The 23,620-nt window shown below is 40.0% G+C and overlaps 1 protein-coding gene across 6 annotated transcripts in view; it reads left to right on the top strand.

Annotated features, from left to right (window-relative positions):
- LOC121855474 overlaps positions 1-22,712 on the top strand; it is a 47,076-nt gene extending 24,364 nt beyond the window's left edge. For all 6 annotated transcript variants that reach the window (XM_042350437.1, XM_042350436.1, XM_042350434.1 and 3 more), the window contains 6 exons: positions 1,145-1,407; positions 4,502-4,597; positions 4,935-5,078; positions 6,498-6,636; positions 7,114-7,464; positions 11,053-22,712. In XM_042350437.1, the coding sequence (XP_042206371.1) occupies positions 1,145-1,407; positions 4,502-4,597; positions 4,935-5,078; positions 6,498-6,636; positions 7,114-7,464; positions 11,053-11,156 (1,097 nt within the window). In that variant the 3' untranslated portion in view covers positions 11,157-22,712. The remainder of the gene's footprint in view (positions 1-1,144; positions 1,408-4,501; positions 4,598-4,934; positions 5,079-6,497; positions 6,637-7,113; positions 7,465-11,052) is intronic.
- Positions 22,713-23,620: the final 908 nt, after the last annotated feature.

Below are 23,620 nucleotides of genomic sequence, written 5' to 3'. Positions count from 1 at the left end.
AGGATATGCTTATGATGTTTGTGTGTGTGTGTGTACGCGTGAGAGTAAATGTGTTACTCTGCGTATGGGAACCTGACGTGATACACTATGTATTATGTATATGTGTGTGCATGCGAGCTTGTATAAGTGTTGTAAAGTAACCATACAAACGTGTGTGCATATGAGAGAGAGAGAGAGAGAGAGAGAGAGAGAGAGAGACCAAACTATCGACACGTGAAGGGAGAGGAACGAAGAGTGATCAATAGTAGAGAGAGAGAGGTACTCCTTCAAATATTCACTAAGAGGGGAAATCAATGACTCGAGTGTTGTGTGACAGGATGGTGGGTGGTGGTGAAGGATGGTGGTGGTGAAGGATGGTGGGTGGTGGTGAAGGATGGTGGGTGGTGGTGGTGAGGGACACCTACACCTCCCTGCTTCTCCCATGTCCTTGAGGTCACCTTCACTCCCCCCTCCCACACAGGTTTGACCTCCAGTGGCCTCAGAGCATGACATTTACGGATCGTTATTCCCCAGTTCCACCTGGCTCACCCGCTCCACTACACCAGCTGACGGGAGTAATTGTTACTCTTTTTTTTTCTTTTTAAATATTGTCCTCAGAAGCCGTGGATGATGGTAGATGACAAATGATTAAGTTGGTTCACCGGAAGATTCACCCTTCGGTTTATTTCACCTAAGGATTTGCTTAAAACGAAACCGAACCTAATATATAACTTAACCTAACCTGCCTAAATAAGTGACAACTCTTAAGATGATTAGGATATATAGTGATAAAAACAAATAATTTTCTCCGGAAGCGACAGTGATGGACATGAGGTCAAAAAAACAATAAAGGAAACTTCTTAGATAATGATATTAGTTTATTGTTAGATATTTTACAAACCAAATTAATGACATCAGTTTATATATACAATACTGTACCTTGCAACAATAGAAATAATTTGTCATCAACAGACTTCAGTTTAAACAGTGAATTTTCTTCAGAATAACAGCATATACTGTACGTCCTAATCATAAATAAGAACAAACTTGTGGGACATTATGCCTCAAAACTGGCTTACAAAAGGGAATTTGTTTACGAAGAGTTTATACACTTTTTCATTCACGCACTGTAGACTAATTGTCAACATTAACTTATTATTTACAGAGGCGGAAGAAACGGGAAGTAACTGGACGGAAGAGACGGTCGTGCTGGCGCGCCATGATATCAGTGAACAGGAAATGACGTCATCTTCGGAGGCTCTGGCGTCACCGGGGATCATGACGTCATCTGAAATGGCTACATCGTCATCGGTGGAGGGCGGAGCCTCGGTGTCAGGACTTGTCCACCACACACCTGTCAAGAACCGTGACATTGGCATTGATATGGAGGCCATCAGACTGTCACGGCAAGATAACCCATATTTACAGGTAAGTTGCAGGTGTCATTTTATAATTAATATATCGTTATATAATTTGAAAAGTCGTTTACCACATTTTGGCCAGTGTTTAGGTTATTGAATTTCGCGCGCACAGTCTTAATGTTGACAGCTGGCCAATCATCAGCATTCCCGCGCTCCAGCTAGCCAATCGTTAATACTCCCGCGTTTCAGGCAGCCACTCAGCGCCAGTTTCGTAGAGCGTTACAGCCAGTTGGTTTGTATTGTTTCTTTGTTACATTTCAATCAGTCAGCATTATTTCATCACTCCAGCTACCCAGTAAGCTTATTTCCTGCGCCTGAGCTAGCCAATCCCTCCTGTGTTAGCAGAATTTCCAGCCTACCAATGAGCGTCAATCACCACCACCCCCTGCTATACAGGCTGCCAATCAGCTTCATTCTCTCGTGTTGGTTGGCCAATCACCACCAATCTTGTGTTACATTTAACCAATTCGATAATTAGGCTATGCTAGGTTAGTTTTATGGTAGATTTGGGTAGGCTAGAGAAGTTCCACAATGGGGTAGGTTATGTTTGGCTATACTATTTTTAAAGTAAATTAGGCTTGGTTAGTCTTAAGTCGGATTGAAATGGACTAAATTAGTTTATGACTTGAAAGATTACCCGTAAATTATTTAACTGTTTCACCTAAGATTACCCTAGCGCTACCCCCCCCCCCCCAGGCAGCGTACGAGTGTTCAGTGACAAGTGAAATAAGCAGGAGGGGCCAATCTTCAGGTGAACCAAGTTATATTAATTTACACTATGCTTATTTAGCCGTATAGTTAACCAGGCCTTGCAAGAATCCGGCGGTCGTGATGTAAACACAGTACTACCAGGCCTGACCACCTTTAAGTGTGTTTGTGAGTCAGTTACACTTGACAACCACTAGCCCCAGTGTGCCAGACTGCCAGTAAGAGTCGTGACGTCCCGCGGTGGAGGTGTGTGTCGTTTAATACTCCCAGTACAACACCAGTAATTGTTTGAGCCTCCGTGTGCCAGGATCATTTATCGGGGGGTGTGCCGAGGAAAGTGACGCCTTAATTCTAATAGCTGACGCTGGATAGGTGAACGACATGATTACTTGGTTGTGGTAGACTTTCTCCATAACCATAGGTTACCAGTCACTGGAGTGTGTGTGAAAAATGGTGAGATCCGACTTAGACTGTCAGCAGTGCGAGTTATCGAACAGTGGAGATGAATGAAATATTTATACTGTAGTGGGGATATGGTTCACACTGCCCCCCCTCCCACTTCCCCTTGACTGGTTGGTGACTGGCATACCTACTGTGGTTGGTGAGTGGCACACGTACTCCGGTTGGTGAGTGGCACACGTACTCCGGTTGGTGACTGGCACACGTACTCCGGTTGGTGACTGGCACACGTACTCCGGTTGGTGAGTGGCACACGTACTCCGGTTGGTGACTGGCACACGTACTCCGGTTGGTGACTGGCACACGTACTCCGGTTGGTGAGTGGCACACGTACTCCGGTTGGTGACTGGCACACGTACTCCGGTTGGTGACTGGCACACGTACTCCGGTTGGTGACTGGCACACGTACTCCGGTTGGTGACTGGCACACGCACTCTGATTGGCGGCTGAGACGCCCACTCTAGAAAGTCTTGGTGGAAAAGATTCACCAAGACGGGGTTGCGTGTTCCCTATTAGTGGGTTATTGAACGGTGATTGGGTGAAGTACCTCGTAATGCGACTTGAGTTCACCCAGCAAGTTGGCTCAAGCTTCTATACAGTCTGTCCTCACCATGCTAGACTTACCATTGGATATAGTGGTGACAGAACAGTGTTGTAAGTGTGCCAATGTTCACCATGTTAAACTTAGACTTACCTGGTGAGAGTACAGTGACGTGTTTATGTACTGTTGAGCAATGAGTGAACACCAGTGGTCAGTATTCACCATGCGCAGGCCACCACCACGCCCCATTCGCCAGCAGGCAGTCAACAGGTGTAAGATAAGGAAGGTCTGTGTTCTGGGTTTACTGTGACGTCTGTTAGTGGTACTTTGTCATGGTGGCCTTGTATGTGTGTGTGTGTGTGTGTGTCAAAGTGAAGCCTCGGTTGTGTCAGGATGAAGTCTGGGTGAAGTCAAGGTTGTGTGTCTGGGTGGTCAGGTTATGTTTAAGGGTTAAGTCAGGTTATGTTTCAGGTGTATATATGCGTTAAATAAAAAAAAAGTTATGGTGTGGATAAAGATTCCGTTGGGGACATAATGGGAAATTAGTAAGAAAAATGGGCTTTTCTTGTGTGTTTTTTTATGGAGATTTAAAAGAATGTGACTTTTATTTTTGTCGCTGATGTATATTGATGGAGATACGACAATGGTTTACACGAGGAAAACTGTCTGGTTAAAACACTTAAAAAACAACTCAAACCATTGACAACTTGACCTCATCTTTCCTTACGTAAAATAAGTTCTAAATTTACAAAAGCTTATCTTATTTAACCGATGAGGTCACTTATAAAAGGGAATTAGTGAGCAGAAGAATCATGTTATGGTCGTTGGTAAACGGGAAAATGCTAGTTGTGAAAAAAGTGCAAGATTTTATATTCGGAAACTACAGGGTATTGCTGTATTTATTTCTTATTTGGGATTATAATAAATTCTCCGCTTTTTTTTCTATAATTTCTGACATGTGATTATCTACTTTCTGGTATTTATATAATCCTAGCCAAGCACAACTGTAGGTAAAGTCAGGTCACGGCCTGTCCTTTACCTGACTTTGTAAGGTCAGTTAAGGATGATAATCTCTAATTGCCATGCTTCTCACACCACATTATGTCCTTGTAGGAAACTTAATGATATCCTACACGATATTGCCCAGTTCATGGACTGGTGTGTGTTTTTTGTTTGTTCTGTGCTCAGGCAGTGTCACAGAAGGTGTGGGCATTTTATATATTTAAACTGTATGATATTTGGTATTATCCAATAGAATGTAAGGGGATGCCTTGGTGAATATATTTTTCATTGACCCGTCTAACATCTCCCGACTCTATTTATCAAATAACAAAGAAGTCGTGCCTTAAATAATAGGATTATATATAATTCAAGATGACATATTTGTTTCCAGCGTGTATTTGACTCTCACACGACGCTCAACGAGGAGGAGACGACGCAGTGTGTCAGTGGGAGCCAGCCTGAGGACCGTGCCCAGCTAGTGACACAGGTAACGCCCAGGATTGGCAATACAACGAAACACCACTAAATAACCTAAACTTATGTAAGATAGCTGAATTATGTATTGAATGAACCTACCTTAATTTTACAGCGCCATACCTCAACTAAAGCTAATCTCTAAAGTTAAGATACCAAATTACTGCTGGATAGACTGGAGTGCCCAGGGATTGAACCAGTCATCTTTAGAACATGAGGCGAGTGCTGTATCTACTGAGCCGCCACATCCTGCATATCCAGTATGCATATTTAAGTAGAGTACAGCATAAAGATACACGTACAGTACTGTCCTAAGAGACCAACAATAACTTCCACTTTCTCCCCCTAAGGTGAGCCAGGAGGGAGTGCTGTCACTGTCAGAAGTCCACGAACACCTCATCCGCTCTCCACCACCCACCTCGGTACCCAAGACCCTGCCCAAGAACGTCTTTGTCTTTCCTGTCACCAAGGCCCTGGATGGAGCCTCCACCCAGGTGAGTGGAGTGGTGAAGATTGAGAGGGTGGGTAGAAGGAAGGGGAGAGAAGGTGGGTGGAAGAGAGAGGGTGACAGGGAAAGGGAGGGGGTAGGAGAAATGAGAGAGGAGCTGATAGAAAAGTAAGGATGCGAGACAAAGAGGAGTATCGAGGCCCCACTGGGGCGAGGAGGGAAAGGAGGAGTGAATGAATGAATGAATTAACAGCAGTCTAGGTAATACAAGTATGGTACAGTCTCCAGAAAAATAAACCCCAGGCGACATGTTCATTTTAGCATCTGAAATTTCCATAACATTTATAACAAATACTACCTAACACTTAAGATATTGATAGAAAACATTTTGCTTTTGTGTTCTTTAAAATGAAAGTGTTTCTTACGTAACATGTTAACAAATCCATTATTTGTATTTTGATTCTGAAGATGAATTTGCAAATGCTTACTGGTAATTAGAAAGTTGGGGCAAATTACCCATCTGCTTAAGGCAAAGTCATTTATTAAGAAGTACTGTACTGCAGTAGGTTTAAAGTAAGTAGAGTACCAGTGCAGATACTGTACATCCCATTGGAGACTTAACTCTTTCTTTGGTCTATAAGGAGGCAGTGTTGTGATCACTGTACCGATTCTAATGACTTGGAAAATTTAGATTAATTTTTCAACACTAGTTACTTGCTTCCTGTAGTTTTTCAGTGATGATTTTGGGTGATTTACTTTTATTCTGGATGTACTGAATTAGAGAAACATTCAGTTCCAATACCGAGAGAAAGGGCATTTTTGCTAAATTTCTGGCCATAATGAATTTAAAAATACTTTTGTTCAAAATTTTGATACCGTAAATAATTTTCATCTTTGCGTGATGGGATTTGAGCCTGGGCTACCATGACTGGTAGTCAGGCAGTAGTCTATTGAACCACGACAGGCTAAAACCCAATTGGGAGTGAAATTGCAATAATACCCTAAAAGCTACCCCTCCTTAGCTGTTCACTTACAGTTCAAGATCCCACAACTGTGGACCTGGTGGGTTAGACCCCTTTCACACTATGTGGTTTCTCGTCGCATCTAGATGCGGTGCGGTGCCAGACATAGCAGTCGACTGATGGTTCTTGTGTACATACGCATTGTTATTACTATAAACTATTGGAAAAATTCAGACAGATTTGACTTAAAATTTTACAAATCACGGACAAATTAGAAACTTCTGTCAGTGGGTGTGGTATAAAAGAATATCATGTGTATTGCTGTCCTTCCAAGATCCTGATTCTTGTAGAGATTGAGGAGGTGATGGATGACCTGTCACCTGTAGTAAGATGATGTACATAAATCTTTCACCTGCTTGCCCAGGTGACTAAAAATGAACTGGTAGATTTATCTTAGTGTGTCTTCTACTTGCTCTTTTATCATTTTGAATCGTCCTGTGCAGCAGCCAGAGGGAGCCACTACTGTTAAAAGCGGGTCGTTGAAGCCGCTGGTCACACGACAACACGAAGACGTCCTTGACCACCATCTGCGACAGATTCTCCACACACAGCGACAGCTTGTTGTTACTAGAGGCCGTCCAGGTAGGTAACATGTAACTATATGAATTATGTTAAGATGGGTTAGGCACCAACTATGCAGTACAGTACCCTCCTCACATCAACTGAAATAGTGTAGTGTATTTGAAACACACACACACACACATACAACCAGAAATACATATGTGCACATTCTAACATGTACACAACCATATAAATTACTTCACATACAATGTGTGTGTGTGATTTTTTACCTATGTAGTTTGGATGAATGTTAGACTTTAAAGTTGTCACAGATGTAACAAAGGCCTCTTAGTGAATGAGATTTTTGTTTACATTAGGTTAGTCATCCACCTGTAACATGTATTAATGGCACTTATAGCAGCCTTTTATATTTTTGTTTGCTGTTGTATTTTTGGTTTCGTAATAAGGTATTTGCTATACAGTAGTATGAATTTTTTATAAAATGGTCAGCTATTTAAATCTTAAGTAATTTACTAGTAACCCTACTACATGTGTCAGGTGAGGGAAGCAGCAACACCAGCACCAGCACCAGCATGCCTGGTTCCCCCGCCCACGCCCGTAACTTGGCTCGGCGGTCGCCTCACGCTCGCACTCTCTCCGAGGAGGCCACTGTCGTGCAGTCTGTGGGTGGCAGTAGCGGACAAGGAGTGGGGGGAGGAGCTGCAGCTGTACCAGGAACAAGTACATCAGGAGCCATGGGAGTGTCTTTGGCGCCTGTGTTACCCCCAGGGCGGAAACAACACTCCTCCAGCGACCTGCTGCTGAACCCTGCCAACCCGCCCACATGCAGTGCCACGCCCACACCTACGCCACCCGTGCTCAAGCCTATATCCTCCAAAACTAAAAGAAGTAAGATGACGCCCACTCTGGCTAGGGCAGGTGTTGAGTAGTGATCAGTGTTGTAAGTGTTACCTCAGACCTATCACCTGGAGCATCCTTGCTGCCTCCATCGACTATACGGTACAGTACTGCTTCGTATTGTTTTTCGTCAGCATAACCTTACCTAACCTTGTCATGGTAATACTTTAGATATCACACTCTTGGGAAGAAAATGTTTAAGATAAATTTTCTATACATAAAAACTTGTTTCTAACTTCATGACTTGAATGAAATGGGTGAATGAATAGAATTTCCAACTTTTAGTTTTCCCATGTTTTCATCCCAACATGCTTCTCTGTGGTGAGGAGCTACTGTATGAGAGAAGCCACTGTCATGGGATATTTCTCCTTGTGATATATTTCCCTGGAGGCATATTTGTGCATACAGAACTTTTGTCACACCTCTTTGACATAGTTCCTCCATGATACAACTCCCCCTATCAAGTGGGCAGGGTTATTTAATTTTTTTCTTTTGGTAAGCTTTTTTAATATATTGGAAAAATATACTGTATGCATGCAGTATACATGCTCATAAGTAATATATTTATTATTTAAAGTTAATGGTTAAGTTATTAAATTTGAAGGGCTTTGTTAATGACATCATGTAAAATTTTACCTCCAAGCTCAAAACTCTTTGCAGACTTCTTGCAAAATTGTTGTAATCACCACTGTAGTACTTGAACCTTGGCCTTCTGTCATCATGTATTAAGTAGCAGTTAAATTTGAAAGACTGTGTTATATGATGGTTATAGGGAATGGGGCGACGTGTTCCAATTTAGCCACCATACCTTCCATGTAAGTTGGGGTTTTGGTGTTTCATCACAAATTAAACACACCCAACCACAACTGAATAAACCTAACAACAAGATGCTAAACCTAATCACAAAACTAAACTTAACAGCAACAAATTAAACCTAATCATAAGAAGCTAACCCTAACCACAGCAAAATAGACTTAAGGGCGACAAACTAAACTTAACCACAACTAAGCATAACCACATCAAAATAATTCAAACTACAACAAAATAAACATATCCACAGCAAGCTAAACCTACCATGACGAGCTAAACCAAACCACATTAAATCAAACTCGACACGTTCCAACCCAACCAAATCCGAATAAACTAAACCAGAACCAGGCTAATCCTAATGAACAGAAACCAATCTGTAAACCTACTCAAATCAGACAAAACCAGACCCACAGAGCAATTTTGGATTCAACAATTTATCCCAGTCCAATCTAATGTATTCTAATTTTTATGCACACAGTTATCCACATTTATTCATGACTAAATCAATCCAGTTCTGACTTGACTATTTAACCCTACCCAATTGTTTCCTTATAAAGACTATGACCCAGCTAAACCTGCCTAAATTTAACCCTACCAAGGCTATCATAACTTAACCTAACCAAATTTAACCCTATCAAGGCTCTCATAACTTTACCTACCCAAACTTAACCTTGCTAAGGCTCTTCTCATCTAATTCATCTTACTGCAGCTTTACTGTACCAAACCACTGGTAATTAACCGAGTAAACTGTGGGTTGACTGTAACTCGGTAAGGTTTTTGGCTTCCTTGTTGCATGTTGGCTGCTGCTGTATTGTGCATCTCATCCAGTTTTTGCTCTTGCCTTTTTAGTGATAATTTTTAAGGTTATCTTGCTTTAGGTTTTTGCCTTTATGAAGATTATTTGCAGAATTATAATGGACAGTAATTTACTTTCCGAGTTAAGAGTTTAAAGCTAGCCTACTGTAGTGTGTTGTAAAGAGGATGATATTGTCTTGCTCTTTGAGGGTGAATATAGTATGGCTGACAAACCAAGGTTTAAACCAAACAAGACTTTTTTGTCCTGTGGCTTTTTTCAAGAGTTTAATAATTTTGTTGTTGTTTTATTACCGAGAGTTTTAATGAGTTATAGTAGATTTGGAAAAGGCACATGATAGGGTGAAAAGAAAAGCATTGTGGAAAGCTTTAGGAGTGTATGGGGTGGGAGTAAGGCTATTAAATGCAGTAAAAGCCTTTTATGATGACGACAGCAGGGCAACAGTAAGAGTAAATGGGAAAGAAAGTGAAACATTTGAAATACAGTGTAAATGTCGTTGTTAGACAGGGGTGCGTTGTGTCCCTGTGGTTTGAGTTCAAAATAGAATGTGAACTATTTACACTGATAAAAGTGGTGATAATTAATAAGCCTTCTTACAGGGCCACACACATCTCAGATCCTGGTTACTGTACAAGGAAGCTAAGTTGCCACTGTCCAGTAAAACTGGTGACTGCTTCTGTTAATGGTTGGGCTCTGAGTCTCTGATTCTTATGTGTTCAGATCTTGTACAGTATTATACTGGTCCAGGGAAGTCAAGTTGCCACTGCCCATCTCCCTCATTTTTCAACTGTACTTAAATGAATTCTTTAAAACTTTCAACTGTGAAAGTAGAATAGTCTTTTTGATGCATTAAAGTGAACTTAAACTTAGTTTTTGTCTTTAAGCATGCAGGATGAGTCTGGATGACTGATCAAAGCTTGTGTTTTTTATATTTGGCCTTTACAGTGATTTTTGGGGATGGAAATGAGTATAAATGATTGCTAAATCATCCTGTTGTAATGTTTATGATTAATTGCATATTAAAAAGTTATAAAAAAGGCTACAAATATTTAAAACTTATTAAAATCGACATAATATCATTAAAATCCAATTTTCAAACAATGGGTTTTGCCATCCCTGATTTTTCATGGTCAATTTTTGGTGTTTGTGTTATTCTAGATATACTTCAGTAGTTAGACACATTAAATTTCAATTCTGAGAAAGGGTGTTTTCGGCCTAAAATCCTATAAAGGGTAAGGCTTAATGAGCAGTCTTCACAAATACATTGGAGGGCTCATACAGTATTTGTTGTACAATTGCAATTTGTAGCTTTTCTTTAAATGCTGTTTATTTAAGTTTGTGCATGGCATGTGTATGGTGCTTCACAGGCCTGCCCCTGGCCAATCAAGAACTCTTGCCTGGATTATCCCTGGGGGGGAGTCTTCCCTTCAGAGGGGTGCGCCACCATCTGCTCTGTCGAGTCCTCAAGTAGTTCCTCAACTCCACGCATAGATGGTTTGTACATAGCCCATGCCACAAATAGACTTTACACATCACATCACTGCAGCTACACCTTTACAGTATTTTAGAAGGGTACTACTGTACTTGATTCATAATTTATATATGTTTAGTATTCCTTTCTCTTACATAAAATGCGTACAATCTTTAGGTTTTGATTTTTTCCCAAACATTCATTTTACTGTACTGTACCAGGCAAACAATAAAGGGTTTACAGTTTGTTCTTTGTTAAAAAATGGTCCAACATGAATTGGCCATTAGTAACATTGATTCCAATGATTATACAAGGGTGTCAGGGATTTGCATCTAATAACTACAGTACATGTACTACAGTTTAAATTTCCATATTGGCAAAAGTTATTTAAACAAAACCAGATCAGTCAAACATTTGTTGGAAATACACACTACACCACACACACAAACACACACACAGTAGTCACTAAATTTCTTCTTTCCAGGTACAGGTGGCCCCGAGCCAGGGTTGGCCAGCTCATCCCTCCGTCTCCCCATTCGCTATCCACACCAGCCGGCTGCCTCCTCACCACTCATTGACATCACTTGATCATTCGCTCTTTGGGGGTCATATCATTAAAATGGGTTGCCCTATAAGTGTCACCATTACTTTTTGTTCAGGTTTATGACATGGCCTCTTGTCACATGATAATTGTTTACTGTACATGTACATGTTGAAATATGTAAGGACTCCTTTATATGATGCAAACCTTTGAACATTTGTTCTGTAATGTTCAGTAACTTATGTGGATATGTTAATAGGACAAACCCAAAATTTTAAAGGAATGATCCATTATTAAAATTTTCTTTAAAAAATACTGTTCTTCATACCAAGGGGATATGGATGAATCCTATATTGTTTTTCATCTTAAGCAAATGTCATTTTAGAATTTAAAAATTGCTATATTTTCTGAGAAATCTTTATTCTGTAGTTGAATATTTAGTTTTTTCTCCATTTTCTCACTCGTGAGTCTTTGCATCAGGATTGGCATTGTGGAGTCTTACTTTCATGGTTGTTTTAGGAGTCCTTTCCCCATATATGGCCCAGGAATCTTTGTACCACAGCTGTCATTAAGAGTCATGCACTTCATTGCTGTCCTGGGAGGGAAGTATTTGCCCCCTTGTCTGCCTCCAGAAATTCTTGTACAATGGCAGACATTGAAGTTTTCATTGCCTAGCTGGTATTGCTTTTTTTTTGTGGGAAATGTCATTGTTAAACTTTAAACAGAAGCCAACATTAGCTAAGCTTGACTGTTCCTTGTTATTGCCATATGCTTTTTGTCAATCAAACATTGTGGGCTAAACACCCACTTCAGTCAAACATATCGTTAAAGGGAAGTTTTTATTGTATTTTGATATACTGTATGCATCTAGTGAATCTTAAAGCTAGTTTGTGTAAATCATGATGCCTTGTATATCTTTCTCTTGCTGAGATTAAAATTACAGCATTGTTTGTTGAAATGTGAGAGGAAGCCCACTGAATAATGCTGGCTTTTTCCGGGTAATATAATGACCTTTGTACCTTTCCCGCCTTTAATTATTTCTAGAATAATAAGGGAGGCTTGATACTTTGCAGTGTTTGAAGATTGGATTCATAGCATTAAAGGCTAGCTTTAGGTAGAATAAACCATTTTAAATATTGATACAATACTGTACTTTAATATGATTTACACAGGTAAGTATTGTATGCTTTGGTGTTGCTCTGTTAGGTACAGGTTGACTTTCTCTTATCTGGCATTCCATCGACCAGCAAGTCCCACTTTACCTCAGTTAAGTTGGCCACAGACCCAAAAAACTCCCAGCTGGGTGAGCTCGCTGCATTGGCGCTATATTCCCTCACCCACAACTTCTTGGAACCCCCCTTCCTTTTGATATTCCTGGATCTGCCCCTGCTGTGTTACCCAACTTTTCACAGGTATGCATGACGATTTTGTACCATCAATAGCCAAGCACGGCTTGCAGTTACAATGAAAGTCTGCTCCATGCTTGGACACACCCCCAAATTTCATATACAACCAGTTTAATTTTCAGCCTTTCATGGGGTATGCTGTCAAAAGTGATATGTCTGTTTGACATAAAATTTTTGGGGGATTCTGTGCTCCTATGTGCATCATTATAATAGTGTAGTGTGGCTTACAAATACAAGAAAATAAGGGCTGTGAAGGATAGAAAAGCATATTTTTGTTGGATGACGAAATCCCATATCATATAAGTTACAAAAACTTAGGCTACACAAGCAAACTTTCCATAAACCTTGAAGTCATTGCAGTAGTCACCTTTATTTTCACTAATGTTTTCTGTGGTGTGTGGACATCACTTCTGAAATTGGCTACCCTTTATCCCTCAAAAATTACACGTTGGGTGACTGATGCAGGAGCATGAGAGGGGAACAGTTGGGCGTGAAATGTCGTACATTAGCTCAGCACATACACCGAAAATGGGTTTTTAAATCATTCAAAGCCCTTATTTTAGTGAACTGTGCCTCCCTAGTGTACAAATGCTACTTCCCAACAGGAGGCCACAACTGCTGAAGTCAGGTCCAATATGGAAGGGTGATGTGATTGAACATACAGTGAAATCAACATATACCTCAGACTTATTGGAATAAGAAAGAAACCTGGAACAGTCCATATGTTCTTTAATACGTTACTTATTTTCATGCTTACCGAGCTTGACATAACTGTAAGGCTTTTTACCCTATTTGGGACTGTCACAAATTGAAGATAGGTTTGATGGAGGTCTGGGTCACTGAGGTTCTGTCAGTGAAGAAAGAACCCCTAGTGCCATGCATGGCCTGTCTTTTACTTGTGGTTCAGGTACAGTCTCGTTCAAGATTCCTCGAACACTGCTGGCAACTTGAGGCCGTTTGTGTACTACAGTACGTAGTATAATATAATACAAAACAACAAAGCCATTAATTAAGCAATGGGGAACTAAATAACCAATCACTGATAATATATTACATTCTTTCATAATCTTTACTACGTACTATAGTAAACAAACGGCCTTGAGTTGCCAGAAGTGTTCGAAGACTCTTGAACGAGACTGTACCTCATACAGGAAGAGTGTGTGGATTTCCAATGCCCCCCCTTCTTTGTCCAGGCTGAGCAATTTTGATCGGAGGAAGGCGAGGGGTTGTTGCTCTTTCTCTCAGGTCGTGTGCATGGTGACTGACCACGCAGGTATGGATACTGGACCTAAACAGTGATCGTTATTTGCCAAAGTCTGTGGTGATGGGGCAAGTGAGACTGGAGAACCATCTAGTGCGAACACTGTCTAGCCTGCAAAGCAAGAAAGGGCTCTCTGAGCCGAGATGTTCAAAGGCACGTTGGCAGAGCGATCAGGAATACTGCCTTGTGAAGGAGGTCCATGGGAGAGGAGTCAGTATAATGGGATGAGTGGAGGAGGTCCAGAGTACGTTGGAGTGACCATGAAGGCTCTTCTCGTCTGGGAGGAGGGTGTTGGTGAAGCTGTCCTCTCTTGACCAGCTGGAGGGCCTGATGATCCAGTGCGGTGCAACAGCCGTGGAATAGTGGGTTGGCCAAGGCTGTGACATGCCCCGATATAGTCTCTAGATTGCCCCCTTGTCTTGTGCTGGACCCCACAGGGAAACCCGAGATTGGAGGAGTGACACAGAAGAGTCGGTTCCCTGGCTTGGGACGATTACCTGAATGGTAGGGGGCTGCAAGGCCAGGCAGGCTTGTAATGCACCCTTGCTTCTAGGTCAGCAAAAGTTGATTGGCGAAGGTCGGTGCGACCCAGAACTGTCTTTTCTTGAGTAACAAGCATTCACCACCGGAGAATAAGTGAGGTCTGGCCTGGACTAAACTGGTGGGGAAGAAGTCACTGTAGGCAACCTGCGGAGGTGTGTGCTAACTATCTAGAACACATCACAGTCCATCAGGAGCCTAGACAGGAAAGTACTCCTCGCCAGTTGTATTCAGGTGCTTAGCACCACATAGTACTAAGATGACGAAATCTGCCACTTGCCTCCAACCCTCAGCATGACATGGTGGCTATTAGGTAAATACAGTACATATATAAACATTATAAAATGTGTGATTTTTGTTTACTATACTTCACTTAATCTCACAGCAGATATGTGGACGAATTGTGCCTTTGATGATTTTAGCCATAGGGACATAGATTTGACCCATGAGAGCAATGGTGCCCATAGGCTAACTCCATTTGATGGGCAAAAAACTCATTTTATTGTACAGCTGATATAAATGTTTTAATACATTTTCATACTTCATTTCAGTCACTAACTCAGTCAGCACAGGATCCACCACACTGGCAAAGAGCTGTGTATGGGAGGGCTGCCATCATGCACTTGCAATGACCTCTGCATCCTTTCTTACATCCACACCGCAAAAGCTCCCTGCAGGCTTGTGTGGTTTGTGGCAGCGTTGTCCAACATATTTCCCAGCTTCCCTCTGTCTTCTTCATTCAGCCCCATTCACATGAAGGAACCTCTGGTCTTGGAGCCTTCATCTGGGACCAGCAGTATCCAGCTGGGTAGGCAGCTCGTTTGGTGTGCTGGGTAAGCGCAGCATGTGTTGGGAGGGCAAACCATCCAGAGCCCTGTCTTTCTGGGTGAACAGCTACTTCCTGGCTTGGTTCACACACTTCTGATCACTGGTGCAATCATATAGGAGGACAACAAAGTGTTCCAATAGTCCCATGTGCTCTTCTATTGACTCAGGGCTTGGCTTAGTAGCTAAGGTGCAGAATACTGCAGTGACATCTCCGTAGGCATTCCAAGCTTCCCATGTGGTCCTCTCGCACTAAGTAAAGGCATGAAACATCAGCAAGGCAGCACACCAATCAGGTCCCAGTGCTCGATTTCTCATTTGCAGCAACTTATCTGAAGTTCTTCTGAACCCTGAAGGCAACCCAAAATTCACCGATGTTGAGACGCTGGGCGGCTATCACAGCCAGAACCACGAGATCTGTATCTACTGTGTAGTAGTATACGTGTCTGCCTCTTCATGCGTGCATGTAGCAAGACCTGAGATGTCAACCTCACTGCTGGAGCAAAGCACATCAGCATTGTGTAGTGATGACCTGTGTATCATTTTAAATTTCGACAGCAGTCCATGATAGCAAGGGGAATAGCTGTCTTGTAGTCCTCAAGGTGTTGAAACTCCTGCCAATTCCCAAGGACTGCACTTGATGCTTCAACACGTCTCCTAACTCCCTTTCCTCTCTTTCTTTGAGTATCTCCTTTCAAGCTGTCAGGCAGGTACACATTCCCAGATGATGCCCAATCCTGCTACATGCTGGAGCTGAGATGCGATATACAGCACTAAGATGTCATTGGCATTATCTTTGAAAGTCCTTGCAAAGTCTGGTCGATCTGTGTTATGCGCTGCTTTACTCAATTCTTTCGTGGACATGCTTCATACTGTTCCCGTTCAAGTTTATCTATGCTGGGTGAAGAGAACGCCTGCATGATGTGTGCTGATAACCCATTTCTCTGTACTCAACACCACTCATACTGGCAAAAAAGAAAATGGCTCGGATTTATTTTTGTCCATGCTAAGGAGCTCTTGCCAATTTCTAGGAATGAAATCTGTCACTTCTACACGTCTTCACTCCTTTGCCTCTTTGCTGTCGTGTACCAGCCTTTATGCTATGAGGAAGGTGTTCATCCCACACAACTTCTACACTAAAAGCCTTCTGCAATTGGAATACTATGTTAGGTAAGAATACGTGCATGGCATAGTCCATATACTTCCTTTCTTTGACCTTCATATTTTTCCAGTAAGGTTGTAGTTGCAGTGGTGTTCTTTCAACATTGGCACTTGATTTATATTGCTCAGTTATTTGCTTCCACTTTTTTATTTGTTTATAATGGATGCTGCATCTGTCTTTTTGATTTCTATAATGCTGTTTTCAGTAACTAATCTTGCAAGGAGAGATTTCTCCTCTGTAAAAACTCGTAGTCATACATGCCGCCATAATCTTGCGAACATTACTCTCGATGGTGATTGGCTGTCGTAATGGTGTAAATGAAACGTGATTGGCTGGAATTTCAGTGTAAGAATCCTTGCTCGTAATTGAAAAAAATGCAACATATAACTTGATACGAGGTTCAACCGATGGGTAATACACTGCAGGAAATCTCAGATCGAGGAATCCCGAATTTAGAACGGTGGTTTGAGCCTGGGACTTGAGCTCGGCTCAGGCGTGCGAATCGGGGTTCCTCTATTTGAGATTTCCTGCAGTGTATTACCCCATTTCCAGAACATCGGTTGAACCCCGTATCGGGTAAAATATTGCATTTTCTTCAATTACGAGCAAGGATTCGAACACTGAAATTCCAGCCAATCACGTTTCATTAACACCATTATGACAGCCAATCACCATCGAGAGTAATGTTCGCAAGATTATGGCGGTAACTATGACTCGACGAGTTTTTATGGAGGAGAAATTTATTATTGCACATCATAAGTTAATTTTGTTACTATACCGGTAATTACAATCAAATTATAATGATTAATGTTACTGTGTTACAAAGTGGCTGTGTTGTTATATGATAACAAAGAAATTCATAGAGGAAGAACAATTACCCGGTACATACAAAATGTAGATATAATCTGGGACAGGTGTCAATATTCATAACCAAAGCAAGATGAATCAATGCAGGGAGTAGTAACCTGGCTAGGCTAGATTAGGTTAGGTTTCTTTGTTCTTTTAACCCCACATTTCTCCTGATTAATTATGTTAAGAAAAAACTTTCCTTTATTAATACATTAAAATAAAAATGCACTCGGCATTGAGTCATTTATACTGAAAATACATCAAAATAGTTTTCCTAAAGAAAAACACTCAAAATAAAGAAGCCTCAACGTTCTTTACATTTACCCACTTGATCTTCATGGACCCTAAACACCAAGAACCTCAAAGCTGATCAATGGGAGGTAGAGGTGAACCTTAGGCAATAGGTCTGTCAAGTAGATGCTCCATATCACGGAAAAATATTCAAGGAAATCTCCTTTGCTGAACCTTGATTGTTGTCTGAATTGCTTGCCATCATAAAAATTTATAGGATTCTGCCTATCCACTATGAGTCTTCTCTCGACAAAATTTCCAATTTGACGATATCACCGAAAAGTCTGCACTGTCAAAATTCATGTTGACTTCCTATCTTGAATGACGGATCAACTGCCAATCCTGCCTCCAGGCAGGATTAACATGAGGATCGACAAATCCCATTTTAAACCCGGTTTAAATCATTGTGTTGGCTCAAGCCAGTGTTCTGAATACCAACAGTCTTAAACTTCGCTCGATCCTTGGTTTAAACCTTGATGCAGTTTCAAACCAGCGTTCTAAATTCGGGCCATACAGTACACATATAAGTATGATAATACGGTACAGGGTATGTGTCAGGAACTTGGCAGCGTACTCAACGAGTCATAACTTTGATGCGTGAAATTTTTGAAACAAACCTTTAATATACGTACTTCTTATTCTGTGGAAAGCAGCGTAGTTTTATAATACGGTATGGGAATTACAATTCTTGTACACTATTCCTAGAAATAAAATTTTATGAGACATTAAATTCTCTACATTTTCTTGTATTGGATGTGAAATTTTTGGAAAAGATCTTTTCTGTATTTCCATCAAAATGTTTGAAAAATAATAGTACAGTACTGTAAAGTTATATTTAATTTTATTTTAATTTAATTTAATTTTTTTCTAGGAAGATCCCTATGTTGCCGGCATCTGGTGTGCTTAGGTGGTCACCTACCTGTCCAAGTACAGCCAGACATAACGTTGCTAAGTTCATACATTTTTTGTTTTAGGTTTTCATTTATTATAGACAGTATTTATTAAATATAGTCATGTTATCTCTTTATTCATTAAATTTATTCACTATGATGTACTGTATCTCAAATTTGTATGCAAAGAAATGCAGAACATTATGGGATAGCTAAGCTAAGAGAAGGTCAACCTGTAATATGAAACGTTGAGGTCAAGAGCAATTTGCACACTCCTGACTTAAGACAGACTGCTTAAAATAAGATGACGGTACACATTGACTATCGATTTTACCGAACCATGGGTGGTCAGGGCACTGAAGGAACTATCACTCCCATAGCCTCTGACCCAATAGTTATACACCTCACACTAATTATAAAAGCACTCTGATCTGCTAGAAATTCAATATGACATAAGCAATTGTTAAAGGAAAAACAGGTATAGGGAGGTTTATTGTTTACTGTACTTACATCAATTGCTGCATTACTTCCACTCCCAAATGGATGAGTCTTAATGTAGAGGTGATTACAATTTATATTTCTGGCAGTGGGGGACTGTCTGTATTATCTTCTCTAACTTTGGACATCAGGGACTGGTGGCGGCGGCAGCACATCTGCCGCAGCCGAAGTTGAGGCCACAGGATTTTCTTGTCGAGTGTTGCTCTGCACTTTTCTTTGTCATCGTCTTAAACATGTCTTGTAGTTTAAGCTATTTCATGTAATCTGGTCATTTCTTGAATAGTTTACCTTATATCAGGTGTAACTGCAGTAGTTATTGATCCATTTTAAAGCTGCGTTGTTCTAACCAGTTTATTTAATCATTGGTTAACTGAATTAACAGGTCAATGGACGTTTTTTCAGCAGTGTCTTCATTTTCATCACCACTCCCTCCGTCAGTTTCTTTATCTTAGTCAGGATTTACAATCATATCCACAGTCTCAGAATCACTGTAGTGATGGACAGAAGGTATATCTATGTCCACATCCATCCACTTGGTAATGTTTTCTTCATCAACTTCAATGCAACTTCTGCAGGAACAGGTGCACTTGCATTTTTAGCATACTCAAGTAGTTCTGGTACAACTTCTTTTTGTTTAAATGTCCAGAAGTCAGTGAATTAATTTTCATCATCTTCACCAGGGCTACTCTCAAGCATCAATGCTGGCCATAATTTATGCTGGCCATGTTTAAATGTTGCTGCATCTACATTGCCCCCCCACAAGCAGCAGTTAAATTCTTTAATAAATGACCACTGATTTACCAGAATTCATTGCACTCAATAGCCATTGCAGGAACTGAACGATATTTTGATTTAAGAGAGCGTAAAATACCTTGATCCTGTGGCTGAATAAGAGATGTACAATTAGGAGGCAGGTATACCCCACAGACCTTATTCGTCACAAAGAGTTCTGCCTTGGGATGTGCTGAACAGTTCTCGAGAATAAGAATTATTTTGCATTTTTTGTCTAGGCTTCTGGCCTGAAAATTTTTTCAAACCACTCCTAAGTAAGGGCCGTGGTAATCCAGCCATTCTCATTTGAACGATAAATCACTTGGTATCTTTCAAAACACTAGGATGCAGGCTTTTTCCAATGACCATCAACTTCACTTGTGTGTTCCAGCTGCATTTGAGCATCCTAGAAGTGTTACAATATCCTTTGAGGTTTTGAATCCTGTATGCAAATGCTAATGTTCTTCAAGGTGTACATCCCCAATATTTAGGAAACTTGTTCACATACTTGGCAGCTGCTTCCTTGTCCGCAGAACGTCTTTCACTACACACGTTATGAAAACTTAAACCATGTTGCTTTTTAAAATGCTGAAGCCAACCCTCTGTATATTCAAATTCATAGTCTAATCCAAGTTCATCATGAAACCACTTAGCCTGGGCCTTTACCATATCACCTGAAAGTTCAATATCTTCACTAAGACGTAGTCGGAACCATTAAATCGTTACTTTATATGTTCTGTACTTTTACCATCTTTCATGTTTTTCTAAAGGTCATCTGGTTTTTTGTATCACTGTCAGCAAAGAACTTTAAAAGCTTTTCCTTCTACTTCTTTGTCATGTACAGTTGATGAACCAACACCATAAACATCACACAAGGTTTGGACTGACATACCACTTTCCAATTCTAAAGAAGTTCTACCTTCTCTTGTATTAACAGCGAATGGTGTTTACGCTTCACATCACCACTGACACTTGGTGTTTTCTTAGAAGCCATATTTGGGGTTGTAGTACAGTACAGGCTACCAGAAAACAGTGAAGGTACAAAACTGTCGAATGGAAAGAAGCTTTGAGGGCGGGCGGTAGACTAGTAGCACACCAGAACATCAATGGCGGCTCGGTAAATTATTCTGGTGGAGCACAGGAAATTTGAAATCCCATTACCGTAAAACTGTCTGGACCTTCAGAGGTTCTGGACCAGTGATTGCCAGAAAATCGATGGTCGACCTGTACATAGATTATTTAATACAGCCCACATTAAAATTTAACTTTGGATTTCTCATCAGAAATAGCTTGTTAATTCATTTGGAGAATGAGCACTCCTTGCAATACAGTAGTTACATTACTAACACATTGACTCCATTGCTTTATCAAGAATGTAGCTGATGTCAGATTTCTAAATACCCAATGCCCACAGTGTACCTACCAAACCATATCCCTTGATTAGCTGTAGTAATTTTGATGTACAGTGATTACTTTTAGAGAATATGAAATTCTTTCATATAAAAGCCTATTTTATTTTTTTAATATCCACAAGTCGTTATTTATGATTGTTTGTCATAAAAATACCCTGGAATGAGGAAATCACTTAACAGTATACAGTATAATGATTCTAGCAGCTAATTGGTATACAGTACTGTACAGTAATCTTGTGAATAATGAGACTGAAAAGTATTGTGTCTGTTGAACTTTTAAGGTACATAAAAGGAAATTATTAGTCATAGCATGTTTTTATCAATGAGTTTACCGGGGTAGTTTGTTTCGGGAATTATGAGTCCTAAAACCCCATACATTTTCATAATTATAAATAAACCAAGATTGGGTCATAAGCTTCATAGCATTGTACCTGTATTCACTTCAATGAAAATTCACTTGAAGCAAAAATGGTTGTGAATTTGCCAATGTGGCTGCGTGATAAGCAATCAATAAATTTCTACTAGTATTTGTAACAGCTGTTGAAGATGCTTAGTGTTGGGTGAGCTTATTTAATAGGTCAATTAAAAATGACTTGGTCTCATATCAATATAAAGAAAGTATGTCTTTCAGAGTACTACCCTGTAATGCTGATTACAGATGTGCAAGGTTTTGTGATGACATTACCTGGAAAAAAGTGTATCTATATTGCCAATAAGAGGGTGATGTATGTGGGATAAAATTTGCCTTTGTGGCCTGTCTTTTTATGATGGATGTACAGTACTCATGATATTTGGGCATGTGTGCTATGTTCTGGTGTTATTTTTATAAGCCTACACATTTATGGTAATTTTATACTATGGCAGTGTGTATTGTTAACTATAGTTTGTCTTAGCCTTAGTTTTGTTAAAAGTTCTATCTGTTTATGGCGAGTTCTCCTCTTAGGAAAGTACACATCACTTACTTTTGACAATTCAAGGTTTTACAATTCCTGGTTTGTGAACTTAAATTGAAAAAAAAAAATCTTTAGGGCACATTGTGTACCTTAAGGATGGAGCAAATTTTTATATTATTATGCGACACATTTTGGCTGTCAGTGTTGTAGCAGAGGTCACAAAGATTTATCAATGAAATCAGATATTGCCTGAGTGTCCTCAGTGATGTTCAAAGAATCTGAGCAGAAGCTCAGGGGATCCAGTAAAGTTCAATGGTTTATTTCCTGAAATACTTTTGAGCTTATTTTTGGGTTAGGGTTGTCTAGGCCATGCCTTCTCAGTGATGAATTGCTCATTGAGAACTTTGGGCCTGATTGTTTATTTCAATAATAATATTCTTCTAGTCATTTAGAAATATGATTTCCATCATATTTACTAATGTAATACCCTGTACCATCCAAAAACTGAAAAATCAACTTGATTAACTGTATATGAACAGCACATTGTTGTGTTTACAGTATATACATGGGATGGTACTGACGACTGTTCATAAAATGGCTGTTTACTTCACCACTAGGCAGCATGATAGCTAAGTTTTAATCCTGAATTTTGTAAATCCTGATTTAAAAAAAAATACGACTGCCTCAATTACGCTCTACCAACACTTTCTGTCCATACAAAAAAAGTTTGTATATTTTCCCCAGGTAACATGGACTGGTGCATTGGAATTGTACACTTTAGAGAAAATAAAGGCAACAGAATCAACCATGTTTTTCTGGACTAAAAAAATGTCAGGTGAGTATTTTGTAATGTTTAGTCAAGGTTGCAGCTAGGGGTATTGATGTAGCCATAGTGTATAGCATTCTATTATTTGATGTTCATTAGTCCAAGCCTTCTATATATACCACTGTAGTTTATATTGCAGTAATGGTAGGGGTGTGGCTTAGTGGATAATGTACAGTGTTTGGCCCTGGCCTAATGGTCATTGTATATGTATTTGAGTTGGGTTACATCAGGTCAGGTTACATCCAGTTAACCCTTTGGCTGTGGGAGGTGACCCTAAGCTGAATAAAATGGTTGGCAGTAGACGGAATAAAATTGTAACTGTGGGAATCGCAGCGAAAGGGTTAATAAAGATGAGTTTAATCCTTTGGCTGCAAGAGGTTACCCAAAGCTGATTAAATGGGTAAGTGCAAGAATCACGACGAAAAGGTTAACAGAAACTTAGGTGTCAATAGGTGAGATATATTTATTAAATTTATGAAACAGTACAAATTCATTATGGTACAGTGTGTAAAATACTTAGTTACTCTGCAGTTTAACAAAATTACTTAAACATGAAATTATATACAACCATAATTAATAATCAATCTACAGTGAATATATACACAGTGAGAGTCTTGTTAGAGGTAAAGCTTACATTATAGTACAGTAAGTCCTCGCTTAAGGTCATGGTTACATTATGAAAAACAACATTAACAGAATCTATTTTCCCCATAATAGATAAAATACGCAAGTTACGTTCCCCAGCCTCCCTTTGCCCCATGAAATGCATTACATATACATAAATTCAATGGAATTTTTATAGAAAATATATATTATACATCCAAAAAGATAAATAAAATAAATAATTTTGCATTGTACTCACTGATGGTAAGAGGCGGAGCAAGTGT

This window comes from Homarus americanus, unplaced genomic scaffold, assembly GCF_018991925.1.
Source record: "Homarus americanus isolate GMGI-L3 unplaced genomic scaffold, GMGI_Hamer_2.0 scaffold48406, whole genome shotgun sequence".
In the NCBI taxonomy this organism is placed as follows: Eukaryota; Metazoa; Arthropoda; class Malacostraca; order Decapoda; family Nephropidae; genus Homarus; species Homarus americanus.
Note: the sequence above shows the minus strand (reverse complement) of the source record. Positions and strands in the feature narration are given on the sequence as shown.